We start from the raw sequence: 19,901 nt of genomic DNA, 5'->3' as shown, positions 1-19,901 counted from the left end.
CCAAACCCCGGTCCCCTGGGAGAACAGCACAGGTGCTTTTAGCCACTGAGTCATTCTCCCGTGTGTGTCCATTTATTCTTATTGGCTCCTTCTCCTCACTCACCACTCACTGCCATCCACACCCCTCCATCATGGTAGAACATTCAGTTTGGGGTTAGCTCCTGGACATTTGGCCTTAAACAAAGGAAGCCATATCCTTTCCTTCCCCGGGTGTCTTATTTTCTCCTGGAACACAGCCCTCCCAAACCTTCCCAATATGAGCAATTCATTTCTTCCTTCAGTGTTTCTGCAATGCTTTGGTTTCATCTCTGCCATAACTTACATAACCTTGTTTTTTTTTTTTTTTTTTTTTTTTTTTTTTTTTCCTGTCTCCTCCCTAGATTGTAAGTTGCTCAACGCTATTTGCCTGTTTTCAACCTCCTTGCACTCCTGAGACTGCCAACTCCTCCTCTCTCGGAAACCTTTCTCCCTTTCCCATGACGCAGATGCAGATGTTTAGCTCTTTGGGAGGGCATGGGTGTATGGGGTGTATGTGTGGGAGGCTGCACTTGCTCATACGGACACCTTGCCTGCCAGAGGTTGGCATTGGGATGTCACCCTCAATCACATCTACATTTCATTTATTTACTTTTTCTGAGACAGGGTTCCTCACCACTTTAGCTAGGCTTGCTGGCCAATGGGGCCCTGCTGTCTACCTTTTTCTACACCCCCACAGTCCCAGTGCTAAGGTTACAGACACAACCAACTTTTACAGGAGTGCGATGGATCCAGACTCAGGTCTCCTGCTTATATGGCGAAGCTTTGTCCACCAAGCTCCCAGCTTCGGCCCTGTGTGTTTCAGTCCTTATCACTCCGGGCTCTTCTATAGTCTCTTCTTTAAATGGATCCCAAAGGGGCCTTGGACCTTTGCTCTGTTCTGCTCCCCCTTTCAGTTTCCCCTGCCACACTTACCTGAAAGGTCACAAAATATCCCTTCTTCTCAACCATTCCTATGCCCACCCCATCACAGTCTCCAGAACCTAACTCCCAGCTCCTTGTCTCTCTCTCACACACACACACACACACACACGCACGCACGCACGCACGCACGCACGCACACACACACACACACACGCACACACACACACAAGCTAATCCTTCTCATGAGAACTCCAGTTCTATGAAGATGCCACTGTTTGTCTTCCGCATTGGCAGTCACCCCAAACTCCTTTCCCCCTTCCTCCTCGGATGCCCTTTGCCATGCCCTATCCCCTGCCATGCTAGCAAACAAAATGTGTTTTGAGGACAGATTGCTCGAGCTGCACCCTTATGAATCATATATGTTTGGCAAACTCATTCAGAGTTTCCTCCTTATCCTAAATTGGTTTACAATAACAACCTGTTTCACAGGGCTTGTCTATGAGGACTGGGGAGATACAGTAAGTGAAGCTTACTTAGCCCAGTGCCTGGTACGTAGTAGGCAGTCATTAAACAGTAACCATTGTGATCCGAGTGTCCTTTTATGGGGACTATTGAAGTTCTCTCCCAATCTTCTTGTCATTCTTTACCTTGGGAGGAGACTAACATGAAACATTTATTAAATGCCAAGGAGCAACTGTATACAGCAGTTCAGTACATCATTTTGTAAGTGAGATGAGCCAATGCTTGAACATAGGTCTGACTCTCCTATGTCCTGCTCCATACCGCCAAACTACCAAACAACCATAATTTACACACTATCCTGCTCAAGAAACCCTCTAGCCACCATCTCCATATGGGAAGAACCCAGACACCCCAACTCTTACTCGCTGCCTTCGCCGTTTCTGACTTCCCAGCAGTTCTCTGTAGAAACCTTACAGGGACACACAGGTACTCTACAGAAACCACCGCAACCCCATGCTGTACATCCTCCACTCCTCCCTTGTCTAATCGCAGCCTTTCCTTCAGGGCCTTGCTCGGAAAGAGTTTCTTCTCCTCCCACCTACCTTTCTCGGGTCCCCTTGAGCCTGGATCCCCGGACTCTTTTCTGATATTAGGTAGGCAGCGCCCTGTTTTTCTCAGTGCTTATATTTTCTTATTAGGTGCGACACCTTTTTTGCTTTTGTAGCCCCAGTAGCCCAGACCACTGTGTGTCCCATTAATGTGGAACAATTAGGGGTAAAGGAGAGAGAGCTCCCCAGCTTCCCCTCCCAACCCCAAGCACTGCCCAGGTCTGTTCCTTTTGCTTCTTAGCACCACCCCTCGAGGGAAGCCCCTGAGACCCCCTTCTCCTTGAGCTCATTCTCTTCGACCCAGATTGTCTCCCCAGCCCCTTCTCCAGTGTCACCCTCAGCCTTTCTCCTCCAGTGCTAGCCTAGGGCTGCAGACCCCAGGCCGGTCAGGGCCACCCCAGGGCCAGCTTTATTTATCTGGTCTCTTTGCCCTCCCTCGGGGTTGCCCTCTTTGCACCCGGCGCCTGGAGCTAGCGCCTCCCGCAGCCCCGCTGCCGCCGCCGCCCGCAGGTCCGGCTCGGGCGCTGCCCCCGCGCCCCCGGCCGCCCCTCGCCGGGGCGGGGCGCGCGGAGGCGGGGGCGCGCGGCGGCCGAGGCGGCGGCGGCGAAGGCAGGCAGGCGGGCCGGGCGCGCGTCCGCGGCGCCGTGACTCGGCGGCTCCGCAGCGGCTGCAGCGGGAGGACCCGGCCGGAGCCGCCGCCGCCGCCGCCGCCGCCATCGCAGCCGGGCGGCTGGGCCCCCGCCGCCGGGATGCCGAGGAGCCGGGGAGGCCGCGCTGTGCCGGGCCTGGCCGCGCGCTCGAGCGCCTGGCGGGCCCCGGGGCGGCTGCTGCCGCTGCTGCCCGCGCTCTGCTGCCTCGCGGCGGCGGCGGGGGCCGGGAAGCCGGCCGGGGCGGACGCGCCCTTCGCCGGGCAGGTGGGCAGGCGTGCGGGGCCGGGGTCTGGGCCGGGGTCGGGTGGGGGGCGGCACCGGCCGGGCCTCTCTCGGGAGGGGGTGCTGGCTCCAGGTCAGCGCTAGGACCGGGCGGGGCCCGCGGGCCGGGCTCCGTTCAGCACCGCGGACAGGGGCGGCGGGCGGGGGCGGAGCGGAGGGTCGGGATGGCCGCGGCGGCGGCGGCGGGGCGTGTGGCCTGCAAGGCTGTGTGTGAGGGAAACCGTACGACGCCTCAGAGTAAATAGTAAGCGCAGCCAGTGTGTTGTGGGCTGGAGAAGAAGCCGAGGATGTTGGAGCTGGAGAAGGGGGAGGGAGGAGGGCGAGGACCGATCGGATCGCTCGCTGTCTTGATGGCTGAAGGGCCGTCGGGATAGACTAGATCGGCTTGGCCTCACCGGGCAGGACCGAGGCCAACCGACAGTAGGGGGTGGGGGGTAGCAAGAAGGCGCATTTCGGCCCAATGCAGGAAGTTTGTAACAATCGGAGGTGCTCAGCCAGCCCGGGAGGCGGTGAGCTGCTCATCACTGGCATGTGAAGTCGGAGCTCCAAGAGGGGATTGGATGGATGCATGCATAATGCCTGCATGGATACATGCATAATAATAGTCGTGCACTGTGGGCCAGGCTTGGCGCTACATTTGATAGGAATTAGCTCATTTAATCCCAGTATGTATTTTGTGAGGTATCTGGAGCACCTGTCCCCATTTTACAGACGAGGAAAGAGACCCTGAGAGCTTAAGTAATTTGCCCAAGGTCATAGAGCTAGTGAGTTGACTCTAGTCTCTTCATGTTTAAACCAGGGCATTATATCACACGGTGTCAGGGGCAGTTGTACTAATTTCTCTGCTCTCTCACAAACTAGAAGCCTGAAATTCTAATAAATAATGTGGAAATAGTGTCAATGTTGCTGGAGGAAATTAGTGATTGCCTGAATTATTCTGAGAGGAGTGTTTGCTAAGCAGGAATTCTGTTTAGAAGAATCTGCCAGAACAGCAGTTTTTTTTTTAACTGGGCAAGAGACTCAAGGGATCATAAATTCTCTGAAATTTTCTGCTAATTTGTATTTACATGTGAAAGTGTATGGTTTTCTAGGAGAAAATCCCTAGAATTTTTTTAGCTCTCCAAAGAAGATATGTTGAAAGAAAATTAGAATGTGTGAAAGAATCCTTTGTCTCAACCAATAGTTGGCCTCCTAAGGGTTTATAATTGTTACCTGACTTTGTGTGAAAACTTTCTCTAGTTTGTTTGTGGCTTTGGCTCTATCACACATCAAAGTGATGTGATTCATGGGTTTCCACGGTAGCAGAAGTAGGATTCTTCCGGACTGCCCGAATGTGTGCAGGGCCAGTAGGAAGGGCCCTACCCTGGAGATAGGGTATGTGGGCTCTCATCTAACCTTGGCCCCTGGAGGTTTGTGGCTTTAATCCATCTTTTTGCTGTGGCTCTCATCATCTGAGAGATGAAGCTGAATGAGCTCAGGTTGGAGACCTTTTATGCCTGTGGTATTTTTCGAATTAAGAGAAGACAGTTTGTCAGGGTTTGAAGGGAAGGTTACATTTGCTCAGTGCTTATCCTTACCAACCTTACAGGCATCCATTCATTATTCCACTCTCAAACCCTTCTCCGTTTTCAACTTAAGCTTCTTCCATCAAGACGGCCACACACACACACACACACACACACACACACACACATTCTCCCCCCCCCCCCATCACATTTATCCCAGGTTATTTTTGTTGTTCTCTGTGGATAACAGGAGGAGCTCATTTTTTCAACCTGACCACTGTCTCCAGATGTGGTATTCTCTTCAAGATAAAGGATAATTTCTTCTTTGATTTTTCTGGTCCTGTCCTGTTGCATCCTTTTGTTAGATACCCTGATCTACGCATATCAGACCACAGCTTTGGGGAATACCCACAAGAGCACCCTGGTCCCTTTCACAGGCTAAAACTGATAGCCCGGAACATAACACCTTGCTGTGGATTATGTCCATCGGACTGATTGACGTATATTTCTCCACATTGATGCCCCCCCCTCGGTGTAGCACTTCCCTGCCCGAAAGGGTTTAATATGTGCTGCAGTCCTGGAATTTTCTCTTTGCTCTACTTTTTCTGGATCACTTATAAAAAATTAAGTCAGACAGGTCCCCGTATGGTCTCTTGGGGCTCTTTGCACTCCTTCTCGTCTTCCATTCAGAGAAGTGACTGGCTGTTTCCATCTGGTCTTTCTTATCCCTAAGTGCATTCCTGGGCCTTGATGAAGACATGGCCATTCCAGTCCATTTAAAATATCTGTCCAAAACTTTTAGAAATTATTGAGATTATTTGCACCTAATTACCCCTTCACTGAACACTCCTGGGTGACATGACTGAAACGTTATAGAAATATCATTGCTTTTTAGCCCACAGATAATATTGCCCACTCTTCTGTCTGTCTTGAGGCCCCTGGAGTCTGACCCGTCCCCACCTCTCCATTAGTAAGCCTCCTTTCCCACTGTCCGTAGATAATGCATCCTGACTCCAGATAAGCACACCCCTAAGACAGGCTGCCAGGGTTCCCTGGACATGGCCCCGTGTTGTACCTCCACCCGTTTCGTCAGAGATCTTTCCTTAAGGTTCCGGCTCATACCTGCCTCTCTAGGAAACCCCTCCCTTACCCCAGCATCATTTATTCCTCTCAGGGGAACATTTAGTGGCACTCCTCAGCCAGGGTGTCATTTAATTTTTGAAAACATTCGCACATTGTTTGGAAAGGAAGTTTCTTCCTGACCAAAATTTGACACAATCCTTAACCTTAAATATTTACCATTAAGCATTGTGTTCTTATGTCCAAGGGTTATACTCCCTGAAATAGGCACCCATGGACACAAAGGTTTCAAGGTCCCTTCCAAAAAACTGTTTTTAGGGAATAGAGATATGGTCAGCTGGTAAAGTGCTTGCTGTGTAGCCTGAGCCCAGAATTCAACCCCCAGTACCCATGTAAGAAGCCTGGGGAGGAGGGAACTGGGCCCCTGGGGGCTCAATAGCTATTCACCTAATTCTAGTTGGTGAGCCTCAGGTTCCAGTGAGAGACCCTGCCTCAAAGGAAAACAAAACAAAAAACAAAGACAAGATGGTGGCTCATGAGGAACAACACCTGAGATTGATCTATGCCTTCCACATGCGCATCTAACACACACAGAGAAGGAGAGGTACCACACACACGCTCACATGCACATCTAACACACACACAGACACACACACATGCTCACATGCACTTCTAACACACACACACACACACACACAGAGGTACCACACACATGCACCTCTCTCTCTCTCTCTCTCTTTTACACACACACACACACAGGAGGAGAGATACCATACACACACACACATGCTCACATGCACTTCTAACACACACACACACACACACAGAGAGAGAGGTACCACACACATGCACCTCTCTCTCTCTTTTACACACACACACACAGGAGGAGAGATACCATACACACACACATACTCACATGCACTTCTAACACACACACACACAGAGGTATCACACACACATACTCACATGCACACATACACAAAGAACTTAAAGGATGCATTGCCTGGGCTTCCTTCCCTAGAACTGGAGTCTATTCCTCTGTTGTAAGCAGTAGCATCACAATTCACCTTTGAGATCTGTCATACCTCCTTACAGGGAATGTCATCCAATAATGGTGACCTACAGGGAAGAGGGACTGAGGGCAGTGGCCATCACTGTAGCAATCACCAAATACACCACAGCTCTTCACTGCTATTTCTTCAAGTGTCTTAAATCAGGTGTCCAAGGACACAAACCTTAATTGCCAATGATTCAGACCAGAACTGGTCCCTGGCCTCCTGGCTTCTAAATTGAAAGTGTTTTTCTTTACTGCCTTTGGCTTTTGATTTCATATCTCTGTTCTTTCATTACCAAGCGAAAAATTGATTCAATCTGTTTTTGCTTTTGCTTTCTTGAGTGCTTCTTTTGTACTTTGTATGTGGGGTGAGGGAGGGGCGCTACCAAGTGTCGAATTGGCTCCTTGCCTTTGGTTTATTTTAAAGCACCCCTTTCTTTTAGTGCTAGCTGGGGAGAATCCCCATCTTCTGTTCTGTCCTTCCAACTATAATTTGATTTTGAGGAAAATCAGAGCAGATAAAAATGAGGTAAGTCGGTGAGCCTTGGCTGCATGAGTACGACTCTGAGATTCAGGCTCTAATGGGGTCCTGCCCATGAGACTGGTTTTGAGTGATGTGCTCTGAGCAGATGGAGAGCACTTTCTGGTTTGCACCTGGAGTCCAGGAAGTAAAAAGCCCTGAATGGGTCTGAGGCTGAGATAGCCCTATTAGGAAGCCCTGACAAATTCCCAAGTCCCCGATGGAAGCTTCCAGTACCTTTGTAGCCTCACGTACATCCCTCTCCTGTCTGGGGGAAAAAGAGGCCATTAAAAGTTCTCTCGGCGACACGAGCTAAACTCGTCCTACATCTTCTTGTGTTACTGTGGATTTTCCTAGTGTTCTACCAGCCTTAGGGTGTGTGAGGAGCTTCGAACTTTCCAGACCTTATCATGTATGTGTGGTCCTGGCAACGGCCTCATGAAGGAGCCAAGGAAGGAGCTCCCTTCAAGGATGAGTAAACAGCGGCTCAGAGAGATGACAGGGCTTCCTGTCAGCTCCTCCAGGGATCCGCCCACAGCTAATAAACAATAAGGAGGAGACCAGAGCTGGATTCTCTGTCCTTGCGTTCAGTGCTTCCCCCCACCCCATGCACAAATTGCCCTGACTGTGGATTACTGGGGCAGCCATTTCCCACTTTCAAGCATGGCCCACGCCAGACTCTGAAAGGTGATAGTTTGAAAATCAGTAAATTATACTGCTGGAAGTGAACCCTAATTGTATCAAGACAGTCGTGTTAGCAATTGCTTAGCCTTGCAGATAATATGGAATTGTGTGGACTTCCAATGAGGAGGAAACCATTATCCCCTCAGTGCCCACCCAGCACAGTCTGACACCTACCATGAGAAATGCTTTTCCTCTTGTCTGTGTGTCTCAGACATAGTCTCTGGACAGTGCTTGGTATTTAAGTATTGAGCAGTTCTCTTGAAGAATGCAGTGGACTAGAATATGTATGTATGTATGTAATGTATGTATTATATATGGTATATGTATATTATTAAAATATATACATACATATGTTTTTTTTTTTTTTTTTTTTTTTTTTTTTGAGGAACGGCTTTGCTATGGAGCCCAGACTACTGGCCTTGAACTTTCAGTGATCACCCTGCCTCAGCCTCCCCAGCTCTGGGATTACACTCAGCTTTTTCCTAGAGGCAAAAAAGAAAAAAAAAAAAATCAGGTGTAGGAAAGCCCTAAGGGGGGAGGGCATGAAACAGCTCAGCTGAGCTTGGGGCAGTCAGAGGATGATTCTGGAGAAAATGGCAACAGAAAGGAATCTCAGACAGAGCAGAAGAGTGGAGAATGATGGGTCAGCAACCCAGGCAGGGAAAATGGGGAACCATGGCTCCCCCGCTTAGGAAACACTGGATAACTGGATATATCTGGGGCATCAAGTTACTTGTTTGCTTCCAGTAAGTGTGTGGAAGAGGCTGGAGAGGGAAGCTGTGAGCAGACTATAAGATTGGCTTTGGCCCCGAGGCTAAGGGGCCTTGTTAAAGGCACCTGAGTGGAGAAATGGCTGTGAGGAGGCTGAGGGGCCGGGATGTGCTCGCTCGCCCCTGAGCTGCCCTGAGTACTGGTTGTAGCTCTGGGCTTTTCAAGCTTACTTAGCAGGACTTAGGCCTGGATGACTGTGGTAGGAAATGGTATATGGATAAAGCTATGACCTCTGGCCCTGCCCCCACCCTTACTGAAGGGTTTTGTTTTTTCATTTGTTTATTTTGCAGTGCTAGAGCTTGATCCCAGGTACTTATTATCCTTGTACTGTGAGCTACTCCAGGATTCATTTCACTCAAGTTCTGATAAGCTTTATAACACAAACTTGTTTTAAAAATCATCTTTGATCCATACTTTAATAATATGTATGACAATAGCAAAGTCTGTGTGTGTGTGTGTGTATGTGTGTGTGTGTGTGTGTGCAGGTGTGGATGTGGCTTGGATATCTGTGTGCCCATAAGTATATAGATAGATAACATTTTATGAAAGGTTATGCATATAGCTCTAAAAAAGTAGAGAAAACCAGACATTGTTATTCAACATTTACTGGCAATGAATACTTTATAAATTCAGTCCTGCACCACACACATTTATGTGTCCCCAAAACAAGAGTTCTTTCACCTTCTTCTCTCCCTGCCTAATAGTAACCAACCCCAGCCAGTCTGGTGCTGGCTCTCTACACAGCTATCTTAGGCTAAACTTATTTAACTTTAAAACCTCCCCACCTGAGCATCCCCTTGCCCACTTCTAACCCTCTATGAAGGAGTAAGAAGGATGATTAAAAAAACAAATCTAGCCCGGCATTGGGGGTGCATACCTTTAATCCCAGCACTCGGGAGAGAAACAGAGGCAGGAAGATCTCTGTGAGTTCAAGTCCAGCCTGGTCTACAGAGCAAGTTCCAGGACAGGCTCCAAAGCTACACAGAAAAAACCCTGTCTTGAAAAAAATAACAGAAAAAAATCTATATGGCTCTAGCTGTGTAGAGTGGCACACACCTTTAAATCCCATCACCTGGGAGGCAGAGGCAGGCAGATAATTCTTTCTGAATGCTTAAAACCTTTAGTAATAACAAAATTTTTAATGCACGCCAATAAGACCTTTTTGTTCCCACCCTCCTCTTGCATAAATGACTTCAAGGACAATGGGTAACCCATTATTACTAAATTGCTACTAATTTTTTTAAAAGATTTATGTTTGTTTTTTGTGTATGGGTTTTTTGCCTGCATGATGGATGTCTGTGTACCATAGGCATGCAGTGCCTTCTGTAGTCAGAAGAGGGCACTATATTCCTTGGAGCTGGAGATACAGAGATACAGAGCAGTCATGTGGATGCTGGGAATTGAATCTGGGTTCTCTGGAAGAGTAACTAGCGCTCTTAACCACCGAGCCATCTCTGCAGCCCCAACTGCTACTCATTTTTATTAGGGAAACATTTCAAACACACACAAAAGTAGGAAGAACAATATGGTGAGCCCCTTGTGCCCAGCGCCCGCCACTCTGCTTTTCCTGGCCTCTGAGGCCCTCTGAGGCCCATCCACTTCCTTTTTATTCCATGATTCTCTCAATGGTTGCTGGACTCCAACCACCTTGGCACACTTTCTACTTTTCTAGTCTACAAACTCCTTCTCTTTTAGAAATTGAATGGAATCAGTTTCCTGAATTGATCACATTTTTTAGCTTTCACTGGTCTCATCTGAGATGTTATAAACTTGGGAGGTCACCCCTGGCATCACAGCCAATGTTTCTGACTAGCACTTTCCCGGCACTTTGTCCTGGACTTTCATTCCACTTACAAATTGAAATAAGTGTTTAATACTTCCATGTCTATCTCCCAACACCAGGCTGGGAGCTCACAAGCAAGAGTTCAGTGGGGATGACGGGCATGTAAAGCTTTGTTGATGCTGTAGTATGAGACAGACCCTGAGGGATCTGATGGTGCCACTAGGAGCACGGACCGAGTCCACTACACCTGGGACAGACTGCATCCTCGATGCAAGGCACATTTTGAAAGATATCTAGTAGTTCATCAGAAAAAGGCCAGAATACAAACAAATGTGGTATTCTCTCATGAAAGCAAGGCTTAGTCTACAGGATGTGTTCGAGCAACATGATAGATCAATCAGAGCTAGAGGGTAGGTCTTTGGGGAAGTCTGGATTTAGACTTTGCAACTGGCATTAAGGAAATAGAGGATGGACTCCACACTCAACTCACCTGAGCTCAACCAATGGAGACTTACATACTAGCTAGAGGTTATCTAGCTCGGCCATTTTCCCATTGAAGAAACAGCTTTAACCACTAGTCTTTGTCTCCTCTCCCTTGTTCCTTAACTCATCAGGAAGCAGAGGGAACCAGGAAGGCAAAGGAGAGAGTAAGGAAGACCAGGCTTCCTCCCTCCTCAGAGTGAATGAGAGAGTGGCCACACTCCTGGCCTTGGCCAGAGGCCTTCCCAGAATTAGAAAACGGATATCCCAGTGCCGATCCAAAACCCCAAATGTGCCACCTCCCCAAGCCTGGTGATTGTCTGGTTTGTGGTGGCCTCTTGGGAGTGGGCCAAGGACACTGTAGCGCTCCCGGGAATTCCCAAATTACTGTTAGTGCACTTATCACCCACTCAAGAGCCAATGGCAGCCAACAGGCAGCACTGCACCATTAAGGTGTTTGTCAAGAAGCTCAGCTGGGTGTTGTGGGTGATTCTGAGGGCCCTTTTTAGACTGGCTGGAACTGATGAAGGGAGAGAGAGAGTAAAACTAGAGTGGGGGTGTGGCACGCCAGAAAGATCCCTTCCTGGGAGGCAGGACATTGTGCTCCATTTCTGCCCCCCCCCATTTGCTTTGCATTTTTAAATAAGGGATTTCTCCTCCCTGCATCTCATTTTTCTCTTCAGCAAAACATTCCTGTGAAATTATGTGACCTAAACATTCAGTAGGACATTTTTTTAAAAAGCAGTTCTAACCCAGGGACCAGCAGCAAGGGCCCTCAGTTGCAAGGCTAGAGCAGAAAGGCTTTAGTGGGACAGGAATTCAAGGGAACAGACCCAGTGACCAAGATGATCCTGGAGAAGCCACCAGAGAGATTGGGACAGCAGAAGTGGGTGAGGGTGGTGGTCACTGTATTGCAGGGTGTGGGCACAAGAACACAGTGACACTGTCAAAACCAAAAGCTTTGTGTTCATGTATTCGTTTTTTACTGTTGCTACCACAAACTACCACCAATTTAGTTCAATAGAATAATCTAGCTGTTGTCCAGGCATTGTGGCACACGCTTTTAATCCTAGCACTTGGGAGGCAGAGGCAGGTGGATCTCTGTAAGTTTGATGGCAACCTGGTCTACAGAGAAAGTTCCAAGTGAGTCAGAGCTATGTAGTGAGACTTTGTCTCAATAATTACAATAATAATTATAAAGCTGATCATATAGCTCAGTTGTACAGTGTATGAAAGGCATTCAATTCCATTCCTAGCACCATGAAAATAAGTCTGGAAATCACAAGTCCCAAGTGGGTGTTATGGGACTGAAGTCAAGGTGTAGACATGGTTGCATTCTTCTGAAGGCTGCAGGAGAGACACTATGCCTCTCAGCTTCCCGGGGTTGCTTCATTTCCTGTTTCACCCTCTGCTTCTCTCATCCCATCTCTGACTGACTCTTCTGCCTCCTCCTCTAAGGGTTCTTGTGATCCCAAGGTACCCTCTTTGACACCCCAGGGTAATCTCCCTGTTGGAAGACCCTTGATCCCATGGAGCAGTCTGTTTTGCTACGTGACATTCACAGGCTTTGGGAACACTGAGGCCTCATAACAATTCTTTCATTGCCCTCTGTTACCAGATGAGGAACATGACACGGAGAGATGTTAGGTCATTTGCCTGAGCTAAGTTAGCAATATCCAGTATGTGGTGGGTATGAAGGTTCCAAGAGAAACTATCTTCAGATAGGACGCTGACCATCCCACGGATGTAAAGAGAATTTGTATAACTCTCTGGAGGATGCTTGCTAAGATCTACAGCCTCAAGCATGCTAGGGACATGTCCTGCCCCTGGGCCATTCCCCTAGCCCTCCTGCAGTACTCCTGAATTAGTATTCACATGGCCCACTCCTTTGCTTCTTTAATGTCAAATGTGTGGGACCTTCCCTGACCACATCCTATAAAATAGCATCCCAGAATCCTGTCTCCTCAGCCTGCATTACTCTTCGTCACACTTACTACTATTGATCCTCCAACTAGATGACAACTAGAAAGTAGCTGAAGTGTTTTGTTCTGTTATAGCCCTAGTACACAGAGCTGGTCTATAGTAAGTTGCTCAATAAATATCATTGGGGCTGGACTGATGGCTCAGCAGTTAAGAGCACTTACTGATTTTGCAGGGGACCCAGTTTCACTTTCCAGTGTCCACAAGGTGGCTCACCGTAACTCCAGTTTTCTAGGGTCTGACAACCCTTCTGACCTCTGTGGGCTCGTGGGCTCCTGCACATATGGGGTGCACACACACACACAAACACACACTGGGGAACACACAGATATGTACCTATGTACCTAAATATTTACATTTTAAAAAATAAAAAGTAAGTATTGAATGAATGAATGAATGAATGAATGGGCAGAAATAAGCTGATTTGATGTTTGGGAGGTAGGACCAATGCTTTTTTTTTTTTTTATAAAACACTGGCTATGAGTAGTAAGGAAGAGCAAGGAATCATGGGTCATATGAGGACGCTGGGAAAGTGATAGTGTGGTATTCTGGCATAGGAACTGTCTTCGTTGGAGTTTCTGTTGCTGTGATAAATACTGACTAAAAGCAACTTGAGGAAAGGGTTTGTTTTGCTTACACACTGATCACAATCAGTTATGAAGGGAAGTTAGGGCAGCAGCCTGGAGTTAGGCCATGCTGCTGACTGACTTGCCCCCACCCCCATAGCTTGCTCAGCCTGCTTTCTTACCCCACTCACAACCTACTCAGGGGTGGACCCACCTCCAGTGAGCTGGCCCTCCCACACCAACTGTTAATCAGGAAAATGCCCACTCCCAGCCCCAGACCTCCCTAAGGCGAATATGATGCAGCCACTTCCTCAATTGAAGTCCCTTCTTCCCATATGACTGTTGACTGTAGCTCCTGTCAAGTTAACAAAATCTAACAGCACAGGAGCCATGGCATCTGAGCACTTTACGTGTGTGAGAAGCAGAAAGTCCCAGGAAAGGGGAAGTCTGCTTGATCATGTGGAAAGATTAAATCCTGCTGCTTACTGGTCTTGTAACTCTGGGTAATCAACCAATCTGTCTAAACCTCAGTCTGCAATTGGGACTCACCATTCCTCCTTTGTGGGCTACTACCTTCTGAGTGCTGAGCACAATGTCAAGGGGAGAGTCCCACTCTGATAATAACATCTATGATATTATTGAAATTAGATCATCTCCACCCACCAAAAAGTTGTTTCTTCTAGAGTCAAGCTCTGTGTCCTACAGTCTCTCATTCTGTACTCTGCCCACAGGGCAGCTCTCCTTCATGGCATCTCATTTTCCTGGAAGCCCTTCTCCTCCAGCCTGAACATCTCTCGTGTATCCTTGCAGGACAGTCTCTGGTTTGCTTGCTTTCCTTTGGGGAGTTGCACTTTGTTTCCTTTACTTCATAGACAAACCCTTGAGACGGCACCCGAAACCCTCTTCATACTGAAGTCTATGCTTTGTTGACATGGCTCATATTGGCACCCAGGTTATGGATTTGATTGCCCAGACAGTGTGTGTATCTGTGTATATGTGTATTTGTGTGTGTGCAGATGTGTATGTGTATGTCAGAGGTCAGAGGCCAATTTAGGGTATTGTTCCTTAGGAGCTATCTATGTTGTTTTTTAAGACAGTTTCTTACTAGTCTGGTACCTGCCAATTAGGTGAGGTTGGTTGGCCGGCCATGGAGCCCTGATGACCCGCCTGGACCTTCCTTCCCAGTACTGGGATTAGAAGCATGCATCACCCTACCCAGAATTTGCACTTGGGTTCTAGGACTCTAACTCGAGTCTCCCTGCTTGCACTTCACTGACAGAGTGCCCTGTCTTCCCCCACCCCAGGTTCTTTTATCACAGTCTTTGATTCTCTCTTCCTCATTCCAATCCAGAGTTCCAAACCAGACACCTGATTGTCTGCTCCTTCTTGATAGATTTAACCACTAGCCTTTCTGACAATGCCAGCAGACGGGCCCCTGATCATCCTTCCAAGTCTCTCCTTCAGCTGGACCATCCCAGTTGATGTGATAATGCTCTCGAATGCCCCAGGGACCATCTGATGTAATTGATGCAGCTTCTGCCTCCTCGCAAGGCCATCATGGCTTTCCAAGTGTACTCCTTAGCCTCAGCAGTGATCTCCTCTTTCCACCCCCATCGATACTTCTAATCTCACCACCGCCTCTGCTGTCTGCCGCTCTCTTTTCTCTTAGGGCTACCTCTCTCTCCTTATCCTCTGTTTCCTCTTTCCCTGTCATTCATTACTCAGCTCTGGCTCCTCAGGGACTGAAACCCCACTCTGTGGCCAGCAGACCAATCACACTGTTCTGTCTATGATCTCCATATCGTTGGTTCAGCCCAGCTATTTCGGTCGGCTGTACCTGCAATTCTTCTCACTTTCCTCTGGGTTTTACACCTCTTTTGGCGCTTAGAAGGTGTCAGACATCTTAAAGTTAGTTAACTGCTGTCAAGGTTAGACTTCTGACATGGCTGATGATTGATTAATGGGTCAAGGTGTCAAAAAGATGGGAAGCCAAAGCATAACTGATAAATTTCAGCAAATACTTTGTTTTCTACCTTTACTAGATACCAGGATTTATGCTGCATGTCTTCGTGCATTACTTATTAAGCCTTCTCAAGATGGATTCCTTTCCTTGGTACTCAGACAGTGCCTCCCAGGCCAACTGTTCATTCATTTACTCATTCATGAACCTGGTGACTATTGAATCAGACACTGTGCTAAATACTGTAACAGGTTTAAAGAAAATGACAGCCTCTATTCCCCAGGAACTCAATGTGGCTGGAGAAAACAAATGCAATCAGTGAACAGGTGTGATGCATTGCAGTAACTACATTTAGCAGTGTATACAAATTACTTCAGCAATAATAAGGCAACCTAGCTCTACCAAGGGTTTTTTAAGGAAAGTAAATTTGAAGTAGGCCTTGAAGTTTGCTACCGTGTATCAAGAGAATGAAATTTGTAGCCATCAGGAAGAGCATGGAGGAAGTATTAAAAGAAAGAATGTTTGGGTGTGTCTTCAGTGTGATCAGGGGCTTCTTCCTAGAGAAAGCAGAGGAGCCCTTGGGTGGAAGAGATGAGGTAAGCAGCGGATTTGGGAGTTCACTAGTCTCTGATCCATGCCCCTTAGCAGAGAGAATACAGCACAGAGATTTAGTGCTTGATTTAACCTGGGAATAGATGTTAAGGCAGGTGAATGGCTAAGTGACTTGGCCACTTCCCTGACATTTGTACCTAACAGTGTTGAGCTTTATGGCTGGTCCTGGGCCAAGCCTCCAGTCCTAAGTGATTCTTTGTTATTTGACACTTTGAGAATAGATCACTATGCGCTACCTCCCTCCTTCCAACCTCCTCACCTACTCTCACCCAAAGTTCTAGTCATTTTTACACATTTCCCAGACTGTAGCACCCATATCTGCTGGATAATTCAAATTTTGTCTCCACCCGGATGTCTTCCATGACCTCTCCTTTCTTTTTATCCTTCTGCCTCCTGTGGACAAGACAGCTCCCTTTTCCCCGACAGAATCCCCTCCATATCTGTTCTAGGATGCTGTGTCTATCACAGGTCAGTTTGTGACCTCCTTCGTCATCACTCTACCCCCAAAACCTTATGCAGTGCCTAGCATGTTCAATGTCTGTCGAATGGACATAATGAATAACTAAAGCATGTCCAACCCTGTCCCAGGTACTGGATATATAAAGATGGAGGGAGCCTTCCCACAAAGAGCTTAGAGTCTGGTAGATGATGATATGCAGTGGTTGGGGCTCCATCATATCTGCAATGGGGGTTTAGTGAGCACGGAGGAAAGAGAACTCACTTAGCCTGGGAAGTCTTCCAGGGGTAGTAATTTATGGATTGAACATTAAAATATGAAAGGTTTTTGCCAAACTAAGAGTACTCGGCAGAGAGAAGCGTATGTGCAGAGGCATAAAAGAGAATCGGTGTTGGGGGACTATGAGTATTGACACTCTACAGCGTCATTCTGAAGGCAAAACATGTTTTAGACACCAGCATGAGAGGAATAAAGTTGTCACTCTTGCGGATGTTCCAAGACTATTTATTATTCTGGCAATTTGGCTTTTAATCCGTTTTATCACAAGGCAGTGAAGATGTTATAGACATCTTTGGTGAAAAGTAAAGAGTAATTTACTTATAGTTTTCTGGCAGCTACCTTCTAAAAGTGGTTTGATTGACGTACAATAAGGGACACAGACACAATGAAGCTGTATAGAAACAAAACCCAAAGGCTCTTGGGCTCAGTTGGTAGAGTGCTTGCCCAGCACGCATGAAGCTGTGGGTTTGATCCCTAGTACCCAATAAAACCGGGCATGCCTGCAATCCTAGCACACGTTGGAGGGAGGAGGATGAAAAAGTTCATAGTCATCATTGACTACATAAAGTCCAAAGCCGGCCTGGTGTAGGTGTACCTGACAAGGGGTAGTACCATTTCCCAAGGTGCCTCCCTACACTCACTCATCAGAACTCACGATGACCTTCTGAAGGTGGGCAGAGAGTTGGGTTTTGTGGCTGCGAGCCTGGCATTGGGGGTGTTCCTGACACATTAAGAATGTAGAAGTTCCACTCATTTTCCAGTAGACGGCACAGGGACCCTCGGTGCTGTCGTTTCTTTGGGTTCCCACGCCCTCTCACCTTTGGGGTGGGGTAGGCTCCTTTACCTTGCTGTCTTGCCATCTCACTGCTCACTTGACCTTCACTCAAACCCCTTTTAGTCTCTTGCCCCTTTCACTCTCTCTCCTTTTTAATTTGTAGTGTTTGAGATTGAACCCAGGGTCTTTGTGCTCACTAGTTAAGAGCCCAAACACCGAGTCACATCCTCAGCCATTTTTTCCCTTTTTAGAAAATGACTCCATGAAAAACAAAAACATGGAAAACAGAAAAGCATAAAAGAAGTCCTCTGTGATACTCTATAACCAAGAGGTATTCAGCTAGGTTGATTTTTATTGTTGTTGTTTAATTTTGGAGGGAGCTGAAGCTGTAGATGGATACAAGAAGCCATGGGTTCAATCCCCAGCGTGTGTATGTGCACACACACACACATGCATAGCATACGCATCTGCACACGCACACACTGTTGACATCAACTAAGACTTTCAAGAAGTTGACAAGACCAGGACGAAGAACCGACAGCCCTTTGCCTGACTCCCCAGCTGTTAGCATTTTACTGCATTTACTTCATCTAGCTATCTCTTTCTCTCTCTCAAAATATATTTGTGCATTTATTTTGGAGCCCATTAAGCACCAGTTGCAGATACCACACATTCTTATGTAAGCCTTCAATGTGTGTTTCTGAAAGGCAAGAAATTCTCTTACATAATAGATTTTTCTATGCATTTATTATTTATATATATAGAATATGTTGCTTTGCTTATTTATAATTGTTTATAATGGATTTCTTTGTGGGAAGATGGTTTAGCAATGAAGATTGTGCGTGAATTTATATATATATATATATATATATATATATATATATATATATTCTCTTGCCAACAGATATGGTGCAGTGTGACGCTATATCAGATTGACTTTGGGCACAATGTGTTTTAGGAGGGAAGGTTTCCACGGGCTATTCTACCTCTGTGAATTAGCTGTTCCTGTGCTCTTACATGTTAGGCTTGAGTCAGTGGGAAGCATCAAATGCATGAATGAAAAGGTCAGGGGAAAGCTCTGAATACTAAGTTAGAGTCACTCTGTAGCCAGTAGATATCCAATGAGAGCGAATCCATCAGAGTTTCCTGTTCTGGAGATTAATGTGACCATGTCTCAGGGTGGAATGGAGGAGGGAGCAATCAGAGTGTGGGTCCTAAGTACTTCAGGTAAAATGATCCCTGCGTTTAAGGGCAAATCTGTCCTTAGATGGAGCCTCCTCCAGCATAATGCAACATTTTCTCTCACATGTCTTTCAGAACTGGTTAAAATCCTATGGCTATCTGCTTCCGTATGAGTCACGGGCATCTGCGTTGCATTCAGGGAAGGCCTTACAGTCAGCAGTCTCCACTATGCAGCAGTTTTACGGGATCCCAGTCACCGGTGTGTTGGATCAGACAACGATCGAGTAAGATTTGTATAGGGCATTGTGCCTTTGAACTTCCTGGACTGTGTTCACATTTGTCATGGCCATCCTATGCCCATGCTACTGCCTCCTTAGGAGATAATACCAAAGAGTGCCCTTTCATGGTTCCTGTTCCGGTTCATTCTCCACGCCACTGCTGCTCCCCACCCCCACTTCTCTCTGATATTAACTTTATGCTGTGTAATTGGGGATACGTCGCTTAACTCTTCTAGGCCCGTTCCTTGTCAGTACAGTGAGGGAGTGGGTTATAGGTCTCTGTAGTCTTAGCATGTTCCAATAACTAAGAGCTCTCTCAGTCATCCTCTGGGGTACCCAAAGACGTGTGTGCATGGTTCACTTGACACAGAGAACTGTGGAGCTATCACAGGTTGGCAGTTCTTGCCCTCCTTTTCCCATTTACCAAACACCTGCTGGGTGCCTGTATGTGCCAGGCACTGTGCTTAGCCCCAGCCTCCTACTCAGCTGTTTTGTGAAAAACACAGTCATCTGGCCATGCCGTCCTAGGGCTCAGAAATACACCAACCCCAGGGAGATAGATGCTGAGGAGGCAGTAACAAAAATCCAGCCATGAGAATACTTCTCATCACTCAGGGACAGTGCAAAGAGGCTAGAAAGGAGAGGGTCCAAAGCCAGCCTGGAAGGAGTGGCCAGGGAGGTGGAGAAGACCGAGGGGAAGTGATGTCACAGCAGTGGAGATGGGCCGCCAGCTGGGTTAGCTGCTGAGTGGTCCAACAGAAAGGTGGCTGAAAGGCATTGCTGGGCTTAGGAATCCGGAGGTTGTGGGTAAGCTCAGGGGAATGGGGGAAACAGTCAGAGATGATGAGGAGAAGAGACAGGAGCAGCTGGGATGGCAGGAAGGGGAAAACTTTTGAGAAGCCTGAGAACAAAAGCAAGAAGAAGAAATAGGTGGTGGGTTGAAAAGGATACATTTTTATTTGTTTCTCATGGGAGAAGTTGTGCCAGCAAAGTAGCTCACTGGGTAAAGGTCCAGCCATTTGTTAGATTCCCC

At 47.3% G+C, this 19,901-nt stretch overlaps 1 protein-coding gene across 3 annotated transcripts in view; it reads left to right on the top strand.

The window, feature by feature from the left end:
- Positions 1-2,652: 2,652 nt before the first annotated feature.
- Mmp24 (matrix metallopeptidase 24) overlaps positions 2,653-19,901 on the top strand; it is a 40,550-nt gene continuing 23,301 nt past the window's right edge. The window contains exons 1-2 of one of the 3 annotated variants that reach the window (XM_051188344.1): positions 2,653-2,884; positions 18,726-18,874. In XM_051188344.1, coding sequence (XP_051044301.1) covers positions 2,720-2,884; positions 18,726-18,874 — 314 coding nt within the window. In that variant the 5' untranslated portion in view covers positions 2,653-2,719. Of the gene's footprint in view, positions 2,885-3,079; positions 3,147-18,725; positions 18,875-19,901 lie in introns of those variants that run through there. The other 2 variants (XM_051188334.1, XM_051188337.1) reach the window with 2 other exon arrangements.

Source organism: Phodopus roborovskii, unplaced genomic scaffold (assembly GCF_943737965.1).
Source record: "Phodopus roborovskii unplaced genomic scaffold, PHOROB, whole genome shotgun sequence".
Taxonomy (NCBI): Eukaryota; Metazoa; Chordata; class Mammalia; order Rodentia; family Cricetidae; genus Phodopus; species Phodopus roborovskii.
This window is presented reverse-complemented; position numbering and strand designations above follow the sequence as displayed.